Source organism: Hippocampus guttulatus, chromosome 7 (genome assembly GCF_054856545.1).
Source record: "Hippocampus guttulatus isolate MCC_2025c chromosome 7, RoL_Hgut_1.0, whole genome shotgun sequence".
NCBI classification, from domain to species: Eukaryota; Metazoa; Chordata; class Actinopteri; order Syngnathiformes; family Syngnathidae; genus Hippocampus; species Hippocampus guttulatus.
In genome coordinates, this window is record NC_141267.1 from 7,397,973 (window position 1) to 7,417,174 (window position 19,202).

The window sequence follows — 19,202 nt, forward strand, 5'->3', positions numbered from 1 at the left end:
ATCTGCTTCATGAAATAGAAGGTAATATGGACTACAGAAATTACGACCGCTGCTTTAGACAATTTTAATTTAAACAATGGCTCTTAATGATTACTCAATGATAAAAATAGTTTTCGATTAATTTGATCATCAATTAGTTGTCGATTACCAGATTATGACAGTTATACACCCAACAAAGAAAAAATAGTAACCACTTTGTACTTCCAAATCTCATTTCCTGCCAACATGTGATGGCAACACAGTGCAGTGTTTTTGAAGTTGGGATGTTTAATAAAAAATAAAAATAAAAATAAATACACACATAAGGGTCCAGGAGCATCATCCTCGCAAATAGAAAAAAAGAATTGCAGAAAAGCATTTCAAGATGACTTCAAGATTCACGGCTGCACAAGTATTTTAATTTTCGAAATAAATGGTCTTTTTTACTGTTCCGATATTTTCATCCCATGACGGAATTTAAATTAAATAAAATAATTAAAGGCATATACAGTGGATAGGAACCAGGCTGCCTTGCCGAATAGCAAAAATCTGTGAATTGATGCCCGTTATTTATAACTGCAATGAGAATGTTTTTTCTTTTTTGTTTTCTTTGTTTTGTTGTTGTTTTTGTTTGGAAATTTTTTTGTAAGCCGCAAAATTTTAGTCGAATCAAATGCCAGATCTTAACGGCAAAACAAAAACAAAGAATAAGTGGATGCAGCTGAAACCTGAACTGTTGCTCCAGGTCAGACTGTACATCCAAACATCCGTGCTGGGAGTTGTGACCTTGCAATTGTCAGATGCTGCCACTTTATTATGCTGCACCAAATGTGGCTTGGTCGGACCCAGGGGCCCAATATACACTTATCAAAGACCCAACACACTGTTTTTAAACTGAACTAAAGGCAGGCCAAGCATTTGTACAAAGTGTACCGCACATGTGTGGGAGACATCATGTCAAATATTTCCACTCCACTTGGATTAAAAAAAACAAAAAAAACCAACAACAACATTTGGGTGTCTTGGGAACCAATTGGAGCCAAGAACCTGATGTGTTCTTTTGATGACACAAAGCTCGGCACAGTGCCATGGTTTTATCCTCAACGATACTTTCCTTTGCCAGTACTGTGGGGCCACGCAAGAATGCAGCTGAGCTCTCTGTGCGGTTTCTTGTTATTATGACAGTATCATCATGGACATGGGCCGCCCAACTATTTGCCAATGCAAAAGTCTTTGAAAATAATATCCAGGATCTCCTCTGGTCCGACCTTTCCAGTGATCCGGCCCAGGCTGGTGAGAGCCAAGCGAATGCCCTCCGCTGCCAGAGCGAGGTCGAGGTCGCGGTATCGCTGGTACTGATCCAGGGCTGTGACACAATGCTGCAGGTGGGACCTGTGGCGTGCTTGGGTCAGGGTTGGGGCACCAGACAGAGGGTCGCCACACCTAGACGGGAAGTTTGATATACTGAACTGGTGAAATATGGATTTTTTAAAAATAATTCCTCTATTTATAGCATGAGGTTTCCATTGTTTTATTTTTCCTTTTCCTTACTTATTTATCCCCTGCGGGGAGGAGGTTTGAATTGAAAGCACACACTTATATTCAAACAGTAATCTCTGCTGCTGTAATAAACATTGTGTCTCAATTAATCTGGCTAAGCGCCGCCTTCACTCAAAGGTGACAATCCTTCCTTCAACCAATCAACAGACAGCAGTATATTGATCACAACCCATAAACACGCATTTGTACTGAATGGAGTTTCTCGGTTTGAAGATGATCCCATTTTAAATCCTTTTGAGCCGACAAACGGCGCACGGCACAAGTAGGCACACCCAGTTAGTGCTCGACTTGCTGTTTTTCCATTTGATTGTTTTATATTTGTGGCCCAGAAGGAAATATGGCATTAAAAAGTAAAGGTGCCGTCGTAATGTGGCTCTTATTTTAAGCCTTAAAACAGTAACCGTTAGCTTAACATAAACATCAGCAAGACAGGAAGTTACAGTATTGGCCAAAAACATTGCCTTGAAATTGTCCGTGCTTTTCCACAATTTTGGTTTTCAAATTCTATGACAATTCTTTGCGCTTGTTTTTTTTTCTTCTCCATGCTCAGTGTGGTACACAACACACATGTTGAGTCACCTTTTCTCCATTTTAACTGGCTGCAAGTGGGTTTCTAAATTGCGGGAGCATGGCATGCCGGCAATACAATTATTGCTTACAATTTTGATGAGGGTCCAATAATTTTCTGCAGTCCACTTGTTGGAGTTCTGTTTGGAATTTAAGATTGAACGATTTTAGGCAAAGATGTCATTGTTATTTCTGTTTTCTGTCAGATATTGCCATTTCAATTCAAGTTACAATTCTCTTCAAGTCAAGCATCAGTCCGATTTTCATTCACTATGTACAGTAGCACTTACAAACATGACAGAGATTTCTGGAGTTTCGCAACTTTTCATTTCACATTAGCGTAGCGATTAGCTTTGACCTCTCCATCTTGTCCTCGTCTTTTTTTTCTTGCTTGTTGAGTCGCTTGCTTGGCAACTCCCTTTTCGCCTTTCATGATAGCGATACTTGTTTGAAGTGTATGTTATTTGCTACCACAGAGGCACGGATTTGTTACTTATAGGAGGGGATCCGCACCGCAGAAAAATAGTGTTTAGCTGCGCTAGCTAGCAAGCACAGTTCGTTAGTTGTTACAGATTATTTTATATTCCCCGTGGTTTGCAAGCAGCCGGGAGTGCAGGGAGGATGGGTGACTGTGCGACAGAAACACCTTTTTTTTTTTTTTTTCTCAAACAGCTCTGGTTTTTTGGTTTGCGTGGCCTGTCGAGGAGAAGCATGCCACTTCTGATTGTTGAGTTTAGGATTCTTGTTTCTGAATTATTATGATTAGTCAAGTTCGATTCGGGCTCCGGCCTTCCTGTGTGCAGTTTGCATGTTCTCCCCGTGCCCGCGTGGGTTTTCTCCGGGTACTCTTGTTGGCTCCTACATTCCAAAAACATGCATGGCAGATTAATGGGGCACTCTAAATTGTCCCTAGGTGTGAGCGTGAGTGCGGTTGGTTGTTTGTCTATGTGTGCCCTGCTATTGGGCTGGCAACCGATTCAGGGTGTCCCCTGCCTAGTGCCCAATGTCAGTTGGGATAGGTTCCAGCATGCCTGCGACCCTTGTGAGGATAAAGCGGATCAGAAAACGGATGGATGGATGGATGATTATGACTATTGACTATGACTATGAATATGATTATTATTATTTTATTTAAAAGGAAGCAACTTAGCTGAAAATAAGACAAGGACAGAAGAAACTGTAGTAAATCTTATTGACTCACAAAGTTTTGACTCTGCTATGCAGTGTTGTGAGGAAGTCTTGAAGTCCCTCGCTCGTGTGACAGGACATCATACAGACAGGAGGAAGGCCAGAGATGCACCCCAAAATCAATTTCAGCATTTGTCGCTGCTCCTCAGGCAGCAAGTCCACCTTGTTCAAGACCAGAAGGAACCTGTCAGATGGTAATTCTGGAATAAAAGTAAGTAAATACATGTCATCATTATTTCTAAACCATATGATGCCATCATGTCTCGAACACGCCAATCTGGTCTCTCGGCAAGGCAATGCAGCTTTATTTATATAATAATGAAAGGCATTTACAAACACAAAAATATATAACAAAAAAAAACAAATAAAACTAGAATAATATTGAGTACCTGTATGTATCTGCTCCTGATTATGCAGGACACTATTGAGATGGTCCTGAAGAAAGTCTGAAGCTTGCTTGATATCCATGGATAGAAGAGAACAGTCCACGACCACCAGAGTCAAATCTGCTTGCTCAACTCTTGAGAAAAGAAATACATCAACAATTCAGCGGTTACGCGTCTGGAGCAGTGGCGGATGCTGGTCTGTCAAGGTGGGGAAGCTCGATTTCGGCCGACATCATAAAATGTGTCCGTTTATTTGTACGTGAATTCTACTCTCTGTTCCGTTTCAAGAAAATGATCTGTGACCCTGTCATACCAACAAGGCGTATTTTCCAGGGTCTTAACTGTGGTGATATGTCAGTCTGCGAACACAAGCAACTACAATAAAACACACCAGAAATAAAATATTAATCGGTCGCAAGTCGTTTTCAACAAAGAGAGTGTCGCTAAGATTATGAGAAGAAGTCTCCGGTTCAACTCAGAACAAAATGAGAATTGAAAAATGATCCCACGGATGCCGACATCAAAAGATCTGTGATTGGCTCATTTCGCTGTCAATCAACAAGAGATTCAGCCTCAGACAGATCATCCAATTATCATGCAGAAAAACTGAGCGTCTGGGCCAGCCGATAAGCTGAGCGTCCGGCGGGACAAAACCAGCATTTATCCAATGACTCGTCTCGTTTCAATGCATTGGGACAACCTACACTGAACTCTCTAGACGCCCAGCGTCCCTGCGGTCAACGCTCATCGTCCACACAGTTTAAAGCACAGTGACGCTGCGGGAATGAATGAGAAGAGAGTCGCGTCGTAACCAGTAATAAGAAGCTGATTCGGAACAAAAGTTGAGCGCGTTGTAGCGCATATTTAGTCAATGACATGTACACACAATTGTATGTACACACATATATTTGATCACTTATTTTTTGACTTTTTAGGGGAAGCTGAGCTTCCCTTGCAGTCTTAGAGCAATCGCCTCTGGTCTGGAGGTACCGAGGACTAAGCGGAGGCTGAGAGATCTTTTTCCGTTGCCGGTCCCTCTCTTTGGAATGACCTCTTGCGAAATGTTAGGCAAGCCCCTTCACTGTCTGTTTTAAAACTCAGCGCAAAACACATTTTTATTCTTTATCTTTTCGACTCAGCATGAGACTCCGCATAGTTTTGGTGTGTTATTGTATGTACGGTCTTTATGTTATTAATTTACTGATTTAACTGTCTTTATATTTGTGATTTTTACTTATGTACAGTACAGCTCATTGTACGAAGCTACAGCAGTTTTTACAGTGCTCTATAAATAAAGCTGAGTTGAGTTGAGCTGAGTTGAACTTCCTAAGATGAAATCAACTCATAAATCAACAGTTGACTTAATAATAAACAATCTGCTGGTCAGGCAGCATCTCGGCCCGGGACAGAAAGAGACTGGAGCGACTGGTCAGGAAGGCCAGTTCTGTCCTGGGCTGCTCCCTTGACACTCTGGAGGAGGTGGGCAACAGAAGGATGCTAACTAAGCTAAAAGCTATGATGGACAGTCCCTCCCACCCCCTCCAGCCCACCCTGACAGCACTTGGTAGCTCCTTCAGCCAGAGACTGTTACACCCGCGCTGCAAGAAGGAGAGATACCGACGCTCGTTCTTACCGACTGCCGTCAGGCTGCTGAATAAAAATAATAACAATAATTAAATGATGTGAAAAACAATTGTAAATAGCACTGCAATTTATCAATTTTGTATTCATATTGCACTTAATTGAACTGTGTTTGTTTGTTTTTTCTTCTTTCTACCCACATTCTTGCTGCTGTAGGCTGTAAATTTCCCCAGTGTGGGACAAATAAAGGATATCTTAATCTTAACAGCCGACTTTCGGTACGCAGGCCACAAAATGGTCACGGGGCCAAATGCAGAACATCACATCACAAGTAGTTTAATGGTTTTTTTTTTGGTTTGTTTGTTTCTCTAACTAACAAACAAACCCTTCATCCAGTTGCTAAATGAGCAAAATAGATTGTACAGCAGACTAAATTTGCAGCCATTTTGAACACAACAAAACTCAAGTTTGCTGCAGAAATGTTCCTATACTGTAGGAAACCTGGATTTTAAACCTGACATTGGTTTCGGTTGCTCTAAAAAAACATTTGGCACGCTCTCAGCCCCGTAGAGATGAACATTTATGTATTTAGGTTGCTATCAATAATTGCCTTATGTTCATGTGGTCCATTCATGTTCATTTTATCTTCATATTCATCTTCTTTTAGCAATGGCCAGCATAAACTCTGGTGCACATCCATCCCAAGAGAAGAGCTAGCAGCAGCAGCGGATGCTTGTACTTACTACCTCCTTCCTTTAGTGACCCGGGTCACAAGTGTCAGAACTGCTTCATGCACACAAAGTTCTCGATACAAGACAAACTGCACACCCTTCCTATACAGCAGCTCACCACTTGAACAATTTGTTAAAAATGACACTAAACAGCATGTGACTAATACATTTGAATATGTGTCAGGCTGGCAGAAGAAAAAAATAGCATCCCTCACTCGACAGAGGCCATAAACTATACACTAATTTGTTAATGGCATGTGTGATTTATCAGCTAATAAGTCATCTTGTTTATGGTTTGAAATCTGCATTTTAACACAGTCTGCCTTTTTTTTTTTAGGAAGGAAAGAAAAAAAGAAAGAAAAAGAGGGTTTTTGATTTGTTCCCGCCAACCTGAGAATCCAGTTAGTGTTCATTTGTTAGTGTGAAGTGGTAACCTCAACACCAACTAAGCAACTAAGAGGATCATTCATTTGAATTGAAGCATTCTCTTTTCGATGATGTTGGCCAAAATAGGATGGCAAAACGCCAAGATCTGCGCCTCATGGAATGCAGACACAACAACAGGGGTGTCAGACTCATTTCTGTCGCGGGCCTGATTTTAGTGACAGTTTCCCTTGGACATGACTGAAACTATACAAAGAAGTCAAGAATAACGGTTTATTCACCTATTTTTTAAATGACTCTAATGAGGGGTTTGGTCACAAGAAAATGCTTACAGTATCACTCTTATTTATTACAAATAAGAATTTGAAATGTTGGTCGAGATTTTAGCAAGCATCGTGAAAGTTGACATCTTTGATTTGATTTCGCGGGCCACATTTGGTGGGCCAGATCTGGCCCCCGGGCCTTGACTTTGACACCTGTGCATAACAACGTCTAATTTCATTTGACATAACAAAACATGTTTTTTTACACCCTAATAATGATAATAATGAGGAAAATTATCATGGTGATGATGAAGATGATGATGATAATAATAATAGTTGCTGATGGTATAGTGGTCCACTCGCCTGACTTGTGTGCGGGCAGCATGGGATTCGGTTCCCACTCAGTGACGGTGTGGATGTGGGTGTGAATGGTTGTTTGTCTGTATATGTGCCCTGTGACTGGCTGGCCACCAGTTCAGGGTATGGTCTTCCTTCCGCCCAAAGTCAGCTGGGATAGGCTCCAGCAACTCCGCGACCCTGTTCAGGATAGGCGGTGTTGGAAATGGATAGATGATGATGATAACAATAACATCAAGTGTCAATAGTGTCTGAGTGTTCATGCCGTCATCTGTCTGCCTGTCTATCGAATGGCCTCTTAGTACAGGAGTGATGACGCGTTTAACAATTTTTTTTTTTTCTGGATAAACAGTGGAAGTGGCTGTCAGTAAACATCTCTCAATATGGAGGCGTTGTAAATCAAGGAAAGGTATCTCTTCATTATACAACCTCCTGAGAGTGTTTATCCATGTATTTATATCCAGTGAGGAGCAATAAGACAAGTTCTGTTGGTTACACAGGCTTTACTATTGGGTGATGACTAATTTCTTCCTTCCTTTGTTTTTAGACACCTGGGGCATTGGTCACAGAGTGAATGCATGTCAGCGAATATGGACAAAAGACCATTATGTGAAGTGTAATGTCAACACTGTACTACCTTTCACGAGCTCGACGGACCCCCTCTCTCTCCACCAGGTCCCTACTGTCTCTGAGGCCGGCCGTGTCACTCAAGACAACAGGAAAGCCACCGATGTCCAGAGCCGTCTCCACCACATCTCTGGTGGTTCCGGCAATGGGGGACACAATTGCTGCAGGTCTCTGGCCTGGATTTGACAAAATCAGAATAAAGCACATGGGATTAAGAATGTGTCCAAAATAACTGACAGAGTTGGAACAGAGTGAAGCCCTCCAGACAGACACAGTTCTAAATTCATTCAATGAGAATGAAAAAATATATGTCACATCTAATCGTATTTCATGTCTTTCATTTGGTCCTGAAAAAGCTTCAACTGTCTACAGACTTTGCTGCATGTGATGTTGTATACAGTGGTCCCTCGCGATATTGCGGTTCACTTTTCGCAGACTCGCCATATTGCAGTTTTTTTTCAAGAGCAATTTTTTTTAAAATTAAAAACAAAAATGGAAAAGCAGAGGCCAGCAGACTGAGTGTACTGCTTTTTTCTTCCCTAGATTTTTGAAACAGTCAAACAGGTTTTAACCAACAATAATAATAATACTAGTAATAGTACAGTACAGTAATAATAATTCTGTATACCGGTAGTTATTTTGCTTGCAAAGGTCGGAAGTTTGAGCATGTTTAAACAAGAGAGAAATGTGGGAAAATGTTAATGGTGATGTTGACAGCCTTAAAACATATAGTATAATAATTGTAAAAAAATTAATAAATCTACTTTGCGGATTTCACCTATCGCGGTTTACTTTTGGAACGTAGCCCTCACGATAAAAGAGGGATCACTGTACTGTATAAATAATGTTTATGTGTGTGTGTGTGTATATGTCTATATATGGCTACATAAAGTAAAGATGTACTGTATATACAGTATATATATATATATATATATATATACATACATACATAACATGCATTACACATATAAAGTACGTGTGCATGCAAGGCAAGCACACAAAAACACACCCGAGTTATTATGCTAATAGGAAATTGTGGGGAGACTATACGAGTCTCCTCTGACAAAAGTCTATGTAATGTGAAGGATACAATATGCCAAACAAATACATCCGTAGTCTATAAACAAAACTTGTTTGATTCGCTTGACGCAACATGGGAAATGACAAGACCACACAAGCCTGGAAAAGAGTAAACTCTGTACTGTTTATAAACTCTCTCTCTCTCTCTCTCTCTCTCACACACACACACACACACACACAGACACACACACACACATTTTGACTCTCAAAATAACAAGTATCCCGTATATTAGTTTTTTTCTATTAATATTGTTTACAGTATTTTACGTACAATATAGATCATGACTTTAAGAATTTTATTACACTAATTCTACAAGTGTAACAATGAGTAAGAGCAATTTGTTCCTAACTGGGCTTGGAAGGGCCCCAGGTTTGAGTCCCCCACCCAGCCAAGGGATCAGAGTCGAGATATGGCATCTACTGTATTTCCCCAACTGCTTCACAGGCACTGCAAAGCTGACCACCTGTGTGACACTAATATTGTGTTTGCTATGTTCACTACTGTTATGAATGAGGTAAATGCATGCTTTCTATGCAAATAATATGGCAGCCAAGAGACTAATCGTAGTGTCGTGTAAGTGCACGGTATTTAATATTGAATCATAATCCCCTCATGGACGGTCTTCCACTTACAGAGCGTGTTGAGGAGGCTGCTTTTCCCTGCATTTGTGGCTCCCGCGATGACCACCTGCACGCCACTGCGTAGCCGCTCGCCCCTCCTCTCATCCCTTAGGTGTCGCACCATCTGGGCTTGCAGATCACGCACCATTCCATCCACTGGAAACACAGGAACGGGACATGACGTCGGCCCCGTGCTCAACTTCACCTTGAATTTCTGTGGTTTGAAGGAAAAACTTCCGCTGTCTGACGCTACTTGTCTAGACAACAACTGGGTCAATGTCTGTCTTTTTTTCAAAGATGCCTAAAAGTTCAAATGCATAAATTAAGCACTTTCAACGTTCAAGATTCTGCACATGACTGCAAAATCAAAAGCATGACTTTAACCTAAAACTCGTGAAACAGTGATATACTTTATGTACAGTACACATTGTCCGCATCCATCAGGGAATATTTGCATGTGGCAGTGGAAGGACAATGTGCCAGCCGGGCTTGCTATATTTAAGCAGGAGTCTATTATTATTTGCACCTCTGAGGCATGAGCCCACATTCCGTACCACCAAAACAAACAACAGTTCCCAGGCTATATATTGTGTTGAAACTTCACAACTTCTGAGGGCTTGAAAAAGTTCTGACGATGCCAGACAGCAGGCGACAGACTCTTGGGAGGCATTCCTCACACACACACATACACACGCACGCATGGGAAACCAGTCTCGAGAGTGAGAAATGGTAACGCTGACAGCCGCTGAACACAGTGGCAGTTTGGCTTTGAAGGCAAGACAAATGCTTCCACTGTCCCACTGCTCTTTCTCTTCACGCTTCCTAAAAGGAAACAGTTTTTTTGAACAGTTTGATGGCTATGGCTTCTCCCTGCGGTAGAGCAAAAGCACACGATGGCCAGTTAATTATCCAAACAGGAAAGCCAGGCTGACATCTCTCTCCTTTGAGAATAAGAAGAGCAAGCACTCAGACCCCTGCACCTTCCTCTAAAAGTGTGGGGAGGACTGTCCTCTTTTTTGTTTGTTTGTTTTGTTTTTGTTTTTTGTTTTTGCCGGGAGTATATACATACCTTGAGTTAAGACTCCATCCTCAATAAGCTCATCTTCACTGAAGTCTATGAAGGCCTCCGCATGGGCAAGACACTGAGACAGAAGAGGAGACAATCATCACGAAATATCTGTTCAAGCCTCCCACCTTACAGGAGAGCGTCAACATGGTCAAGCCTGTCTTGAATCATTCAGTGAATCGAAACAAACACCTGCAATGACGTTGAGACATTTACAATGCAAATAAAAGTCCTTTTCAATCTAGGTGTCATCCTCTTCATTGTGGCCTGCTGGTGGCTATTCTGTCCAATCATGACACAATAGTCAATTGAATCCATTAGAAAGACAAGATAGTACATGTTCAGTCATGCAATGTAGTGTTTTTTTTGCCTTCATTGAGCGACCATCCGGATTGTTATCAGCCCAAAGTTCAAAGTCCAGCATCTGTGATGGTAGGGGGCTGTGTTAGTATTCATGCCATGGTTAACTCGAACATCCATGAAGGCGCCATTAATTCTGAAAAGTGCATACAAGTTTGGGAGCAACTTAACATCCTCTCTCTCCTGTGGTTGAGAAGAAAGACATTTCATCTGTGCTGTATGTTGCACATAGAGCCCGTTATTTGACAATAAATTTGACTTGAACATGAAGATACCATCCGAGCGATCTCATTTACAGGGATGTCTCTGCTCATTTCGTCAAGTCATATTTGGCATGTGTTACAAAGGTGTGCCTTCATCATGAAAGACCTGTCTCTCTCATTGAAAATCTGTGGCCCGTTAGGAAGCGCGAAATACGACAACGGAGACCCCGGACTGCGAAGCAACTTGGGTTGCAGTATTAATCAATCCCAAATGGGGAAAAAAAGATTCCACTTACAAAGCTTCAATATTTAGTGTCCTCAGTTCCCAAATGCTTGTTGAGTGAAACGTGATGTAAAACAGAGTTGAACATGCCCCCCGTCCCAGCTTGTTTGGAACATGTTGCAGGCATCATAAATAAATGAATAGATAAATATGGTGGTCGACTGATTAGCACGTCCACCTCACAATGCAAAGGTGCAGGGTTCGTTTCCAACTCCGGCCTTCCTTTGTGGAGATTTGCATGTTTTATCATGGAAATCAAAATCTAATGCTGAACAGATTCCAAGGTGTTTTGGAAACTGAATCCAGCTGAAGGAAAGCCGCTGCACTTCCAGCACACCACAAATCAGTATCATGATTGACATTGCGGAACACATGCAATTGTAGTATAGCTGAAAAACAGGAAGCCTCAGACTCCCATACTCAAGTCTATTACACACGTGCGATAACGCATTAAAAATAGTTTTTTAAAATAGTTTCACCCAAAACTTCACAAAAAGGTACTTATTATATTATTCTCACATTCCCAAAGATCAGAACCTAAAATAAAGATGTTATTACGAAACCTCAAGAAAAACATCTGCAACCGTTGCTCCAAACTGGTGCAACGTGGGAGCGTTTGGCTGATGTCCGTAAAGTTCCTCCGCATGGATAGAGTGGCTTCAGAGAACTATACAGTCGCATGATGTCAAAAGACAACGTTGTGTTTCTCAGATGGAGTTACGAACCAGCCAAACATCTGTCAGCACTGTCCATCAGCACTGGAGGACAAACTGCATGCTCTCCAGCCCAATGAAGGCGGACACACACAAAGACACACAGTTTCTTTCACGTCACTGAGAAGTACACGTTCTATCCATCAAATCTCTTTCAGGATATTCAATTAGGTTAAACTGCTTATGATCACAAATATGTACAGACTTCCAATAAACATACAGGTAAATTATATATTTTTTTAAGTCTGCAAAAACTCCGCAAACGGTCCGCGAGAAGCTGCAAAACAACAGCGAGTCACATAGAGCAACATATACAGTACTGTACTCCATGTATATGAATTTGGAAAAAATCCGCGATGCACTGAAGCCGCGATAAACGAACCGCGAAATAGCGAGGGATCACTGTAATTGGTCAATCACGAGGTAGCAACTCACTGCATTTAGGCATGGCCAAATTACTTGTGGAAGTTTTAACTTGAGCATCAGAACAGGAAAGAAATGTGATTTAAGATACTTGTTGTATAGAGACAGAGTTGACCTGGCCACCCCATCCCAGTTTCCAGCTGTCTTTGTCATTCTTTGGTCAAAACTCAGAAAGTGCAAGCAGCAGACACACCACCAAACACAAATACAGAGTCTACGGTGTACGCGCAATGTACCGTAAATTACATCATAATTTAGAAATTCATATATTTTTGGAAATAGGCAGCTAATAAAATATTCACTTGGTTGTTCCGAATTTCAAACTTGATGGGTGGGAAACCAATTCAGAAACTTTTTTTGTTTTTGCAATTAAAAATGTCAATTTCCAAAAGTCCCTGTTACCTGTACTTATCACCAGAAAGGTTTTTTTTGGAATAAAATAATGGAATTTAAAACCACAGTTATCTTCAGAGTTTACACGTGATGTCAGAAAGGAAAAAAAATATCCATGTAAGCAGCAGCTCAATGTGTAGAACTACAGTATATCCTGGTGATAGCAGAGGTCAAAGGAGAATGAGCAGAATGGTTTGAGGTGATATGCAGTTAACTAACTTAAGTCACAACTGAGGAAGCTGTCTGACATAAAACGTCTCCTTTGTTGCTACAACGTTGCAGAGAAGAGATTAAAGAAGGTGAGGTGAGTAAATCAAACGCACCCGTTTCAGGCTGTGACTCCAGTCCTGATAGAGATGGCCAAGTTCTCCTGACATTTGCCTTAGTGCCTGTCTCCTCTGGGCCTCAGTCTCGGCGTGGATCAGATCCCCGAGCCCCTCCACCTTCAAGAGGCATCACAACGGTGAACCAGTCTAAGTATAGACTTCATCCACACTGTCAGGCACAATCTTTGTCGACATCAATGCTTACCGTAGATATTGTACGGTACATGACTGAATGTTTCTCAGGGCTCACATGTTGCTCTTCATTTGCATTTTGCGAAAGGTAAAATTTTAATTTCATTTCTGTGATGGAAAGGCTTTAGACAATGAGTATTGTAAAGTTTGAAAAGGAATACGAAAAACAATAGAGTCATGTGGCCAATATATACTGTACCAAAGGAGCATGTCATGAAACAGAAAATCCATCAAAGACAGCACCACTTCTGTTTTTACAGCAGCGAAGATGACTCAAAAAGAAAAAAAATAACACCACCACCACCACCACAATTCTGGGATGATGAGCTAAAAGCGTTGCCTCGTGTATAAAGACCTCCAAAGTAAATTTAGAGATGTATTGCTAAATACATTATACATGTATGAAGATAATTGCTGGAAATGCATAAATTCTTAGCATTATGTGGTACTCAGGTGTGGGGATATAGCATTGGAGTGTTTTTCGTCAACGAACCTGAGCATCTTGTTCAAACCGCAACGTTATCTGGTGTAATTGTGATGTGCAGTTAGCTAGATAGCAATCCCTACCCGAGCTTCACTTTGGAGTGCCTCGTCGTCAGCTGTGAATATTTGCATGTAATGCACACAACACTGGGAGAGCAAGGAGAGTGTCGGTTTTTTTTTAACCTTTTTTTTAAGTCCAAATTTAGAGCCAGCGTGAAGACAGGTGCCTCAGGCTGGCATTGCCACTTTTGCCCTCCATGTCATAACCTAGGAGTGTGTGCAAGTCATGAGGAAAAGGTGAAAAAGTGAGATTTCAATTTTCAGTTCAGCATGGCAGCCAGTGTTTGAACAGGGGCTTCATGCTGGCATGGCCGCTCCTAATCATTGAGTTGCTGTGGTGTAGAAAAGCCCTGTAATGATATGGTGACATACTGTATGCTGCATATATGCTGTAAGTTGATTTATTTTCCCGGCTCAAACATTTAGTTATGTGCTCGCAAAGTGAGATGCTATCCAAAATTGTCTCCATTTTTCCAAGTCGGAGAACTGGTCTTTGACCGACAGTTGAGAGTTGAGTGTGGTCGTGGTTTGAGTGCATTCAGCAGACATGCCCACAGCATTTGAGAGCGGGAAGAATAGATTGGTTTTGCAAAATTCTGAAACTCATTTCATAAACTGAGTGATTTTTTTGGAGGGGTCAAACTTGGAACGGTAGTTATCACCACTCTTCTCTATGGTGTGTCACTTTACAGGGACTTTGCAGAAAATTACATGAAATTATGAAATGAAATATATGACATAGTGTATGAAAACACTAGGCTGGATTTGTGTCCGATTTGGAATAAGCTCAATGGTCTTGATTGACTGTAAAATACAACTGAAAAAATGCTGAATTCGATCTACAGTACCTCTGTCAGGCCAAGTTTCCCTGCCTGAAAAGCTCTTCGCGTGAACTCCCCAGATTCAGCAGGCCTGATGCCAGGCACACTTCCTGAGAAATAAACACATAACCAAATACGGCATGCAAACATGATTTCAAAAAATGGATGCACTTTGCGCACAAAACGCGTATTCACGCACGCATGCATACACACACACACAACATTTACAACAATTAAATACAGGGTCACATGTCAAGTAGGGTTTACGTGAAACTACTCTCCAAATAAGAGTTTGTTTTTAAAGTTTCCACAATTATTTAGAACTATTATCAAGGGAAAGGAAAACTATCTTACTAAAATTAAGGCCTTTAAATGCAACAAAATATTACACATTGCATGTTTTATAGCCTTTTAAATTCATATCATTTGGTTGAAACAGTTTGATATGAAAATATTTCTCCTCTTGCAGAAAGGATTGCAATGTTTTTTTGTCTTCTGAGTGGGTACAGACCATCCTTCAAATTGATACAACGCTGCGCTCTAAAGGCACAAGGAAGCAAGTGCAACCACACAATTTCCTTTTTTCCCGGTCAGTTGCTTTTCTTGTCAAGCTTGAGGGTGCGCCATGACTGTACTGGCACGACATTGCTTCAGTTTATTCAAATTCCACAACACAAGGGTGAACATAGAAAGCTACCTAGAGCCTGAATGACAGCGGCAGTAACAGCAGGACCTCCGTGGATGTGGAACTCAACACTGTCCTCTCCTGTGAAACTGTGAGGAGCTGGCGACATAAAAAAAAGGACACAATAGTCAGAGACTACATATAAATGTCTGGTTTGTCAAAATATTTTGGCTACACGAAACAGCAATATTCATCCTTTTTCTTTGCCGCTTTTCCTCATCAGGGTCGCGGGTCAGGTAGCTGGAGCATAACTAACACAGGGCAAATATCGACAATTAACTTTACAATATATGCCTTCGTTTGGGATGAGAGAGGAAGCGCCTAGATGTGAATGCGAGTGTGAATGGTTGTTAGTCTGTATGTGTCCTGTGATTAACTTGCTTCAAGTTCAAGATGTACCGTACCCTGCCTGTCACCCACAGTCACCCAGTATAGGGTCCTGTTACCCATGAACCTAAAGAGGCCAAGCACTATAGAAAATTAATGGACATAAAGTCCTACATCTCAGTGGATAAAAACATTTGTAAAAAGGGAGAAATCACCCAAAGAGGAATCAAAATCAAATGTGTGAGTAATGTCACAGTTTTAAACACCTGGGAACCAGAGGACAAGGCCACGATCCAGCACCTCTCTTGACTGAGGATGTGTGATGCTCCTTAACAATGCGCTGCGAGGAACAGGCAGGCTGCGTGTGAGGCCCGCCATACACCTGAGGGCTGTGGCGGATGCGGGGCCACTAATCCGTACCACGGCAACCCCACACTTGCCATGGCCTGATGATAATGCAAAGATAGTTTCAGCATCAATCAGTGCAGGAGGGTCTCCATCAAAGGAGCTCAGGTGCCTGAAGAGTGGAGTCCATCTGCTATAAAGAAAAATACATACATTGTAATGTAGTTCCATAAGACAGATGAGAGGCCAACCACAATTTAAAATATGTCAATAGACGTGTTAAAATTTGGGGAGGACTATAGGGCTGATAAACTGGACCTGTAACTGTATTTATTATTACTTTATTTTAATTCAAAGTTAAGCAATATAAATCAGTAAATAAATAAAGCACTGGTAAATGAATAATTCATACTTGTAATACTTCAATTTTATATATTGCTTTTTAAAATATAAATGTACTACTCATGTTTCGTTAAAGACCGCACAGTGGTGGCTGGTTAGCATGTCCGCCTCACGGTGCAAAAGTGCAGGGTACGATTCCGGCGCTGGCGTTCCTGTGTGGAGTACTCCCCGTGCCTGCGTATGTTTTCTCCGGGTACTCCTGTTTCCATCCATCCATTTTCTAATCCGTTTATCCTCACGAGGGTTACGGGCGTACTGGAGCCTATTCCAGCTGTCTCCGGGCAGCAGGCGGGGTACACCCTGAACTAGTTGCCAGCCAATCGCAGGGCACACGTAGATGAACAACAATCTGCGCTAACATTCACAATTAAGGGTCTCAAGCTCCGGTCCTCCAGGGCTATTTTCCGTGTCTCCCTGCTGCAAAACACCTGATTCAAATGATCAGCACACCAGCAAGTTCTGCCTCCAGAGGCCTGATAACGGCCCTGGTTATTTCAATCAGGTGCGTTGCATCAGGAAGTGATGGAAAACATGCAGGAAAGTGGCCCTCGAGGACTAGGGTTTGAGACCCCTGATTTAGACTCTAAATCGGGGGTCTCAAACCCTACTCTAAATTTTAGAGCGTTCCATTAACCTGCCATGCATGTTTTTGGAAAGTCGGAGGAGTACATGGAGAAAACCCACGCAAGCACGGGGAGAACATGCAAACTCCACACAGGAAGACCGGGGCCGGATTGGAATCCTGCAACTCTGCACTGCGAGGCGGACGTGCTTACCAGTCAATCACCGTACCGCCCATGTTATGAGGCGATAATATAAATTTCAGCTTCCTCCCGTAATAAGTCAACAAAAGAAAAAGTTGGCGTATACTACGAACCTTTTCATGAAATGGACTGAAGCTGCCCTTACTCCATGATGGACAGACGATAGTAGCATCATCATTTTTAAAAAATAACTAACACAAAACAGTTACTTTTCAATTCCCGTAGATTTTATTCGATGACATTCTTACGTTTTGAAACTACGGGGGTACATTTACTTTATAACAAGACATTTACGGAAAGTAAAACATTTTTAAATGTCACGTATTGAAATCACAAAAACTATTCTCATTTTGACGCGATGTTTTCATGAAGCACGGTGAGAGCTGCAGCTTCCGAGTCGATTATGTTTGGGCAATTCAAGTGGCAGGCGTGAAGTTTAATTCGTCAAACAACATGTCAATCAAAGTACGTTCCGCCTACTTTCCGCCTTTAAATTCATTCCGTGCTGCTCGAGATTCTCGTTCGTGTGTCCGAAGTAAAGTACTGTAATGCAAAAATAAAATGTTTTTTCAACAAATTAAACAAACAACGACAATACAAAAATCTAAATTATGTAATTATTTATATTTCAATTTTATTAATCTATTTTTTTCGTTTGTTTGGTGAATATGGTCATTACAATTCACGTATTTACTTTTTTTTTTTAAGCATAGAGCAGCATAGATGCACACCATTGTAACCAGCGATTTATGGTGGGGTTTTTTTGTGTTTTAATACTGGTCTTACTCCTCAGATACTATCAGGACAACAACAATATGCTCGTCTCGCAGGCGACATCAAGAACAGCAATGAAGACACAACAAAAAAAGTTTTTTTGTTTGTTACCAGGGGATGCCATACAGGATACTATTTGTGGGAGCAATTTAGGGTTCAGTGTCTTGCACAGGAACATGTTGACAACAGAAAGCTGAAGTGAGGATTCAAACCACGAACCATTCAGTCAATGGATGATCTGCTCTACCGAGCTGCCTGTCAAGACCACAATTTTTATGTTGCACCACTGGTAGTTGCAGACACTATCTTGCCAAGTGTTGTTACCAGCAACCAGCCGAGCAACAGCAACGTGATGGACTTGCGGGTGGTTGTGTCTCAGTTGGTGGAGCAGGTCATCCTGTCACAATGGGGTAACATGTTTGAATCACAGCTCTGACTATCCGCTGTTGAAATGTTTCTGTGCAAGACATGGAAGCCTAAGTTACTCCCAGTGGGCGTTGCAGCGTTCATGATTATTTATGAGACAAAATCAACGCTGGGTTATTTTGGCTAACATCTCTTTACCCTCAACATTTGCTGTGAAATGGTATTGGTGTCTGCAGTCAATATGAAATGATGTGGTTGCCAAGCATAAAATACAGTATGTATGCAGATAGCTACAGTATATTGTAGCGGAACTATGTGATTCCTGATTTTATTCGTAAAAATCTCCTCTTAGGATAGCTTGAATAGAGAAATTCATGCTTTCACTGGCAGCCAACAAAAGTATGCAATTGTGATGCTAAAGCCATAACATTGCCTGTAATGGTTACAGCTAGTTCTTTGATTTGCACAATTGTCTATCACTGTTCTTGTTTCATTTTTGTATGAAAGTGCACTATGTTGGCTACGGGACCAGTGGCTCATCATGCCGTAAAGACAAACCACAATACACATGCCCATTGGTGAGTGGGACATACAGCAGGGACTCTTGTCAGTTCAGCCTATCTGTCAGTTCAAAAAAGTGAAAGAGTATGGAAAACAGAATCTGCTCACAAGGCAAAAAAACGGCAAAAAAAAAACAACAACAACAGCTCACAAGCCATAAAGGTCAGAGCTTGCATGCATGGTTGCAGTATAAAACACAGTATCCAGTTCATACATGGCCAAAGATACAGAAGCAATCTTCACACAGGATTGCAAGAAATTATAGCTGCCCTTTGTTTGTAAAAAGGAGGACAGCTCTTACTCAACAGCTGTTGATCAGCACTGTATAAAC

The 19,202-nt window shown here is 41.4% G+C and overlaps 1 protein-coding gene across 1 annotated transcript; it reads right to left on the reverse strand.

Moving 5' to 3' along the window:
* Positions 1–247: 247 nt before the first annotated feature.
* On the reverse strand, positions 248–17,563 carry gtpbp3 (GTP binding protein 3, mitochondrial). Its single transcript, XM_086116089.1, has 11 exons — positions 17,284–17,563; positions 15,926–16,197; positions 15,345–15,431; positions 14,675–14,757; positions 13,089–13,208; positions 10,394–10,466; positions 9,337–9,480; positions 7,634–7,799; positions 3,684–3,814; positions 3,308–3,494; positions 248–1,422 (listed from the first exon to the last, which is right to left on the reverse strand). Exons 1-11 carry the CDS (start codon positions 17,346–17,348, stop codon positions 1,191–1,193), a joined length of 1,560 nt encoding a protein of 519 aa, XP_085972215.1. The 5' UTR covers positions 17,349–17,563; the 3' UTR covers positions 248–1,190.
* Positions 17,564–19,202: the final 1,639 nt, after the last annotated feature.

What these genes read in the sequence shown, in the direction of transcription:
- gtpbp3 (XM_086116089.1), bottom strand. Translation starts at nt 17,348, where the DNA reads ATGATGATGCTACTATCGTCTGTCCATCATGGAGTAAGGGCAGCTTCA. An exon ending in TCAGTCCATTTCATGAAAAG is followed by an intron (nt 16,198 to 17,283) that starts GTTCGTAGTATA and finishes TTTTCTTTATAG; the next exon opens with CAGATGGACTCCACTCTTCA. An exon ending in TCAGGAGCAGATACATACAG is followed by an intron (nt 3,495 to 3,683) that starts GTACTCAATATT and finishes CTTTTATTCCAG; the next exon opens with AATTACCATCTGACAGGTTC.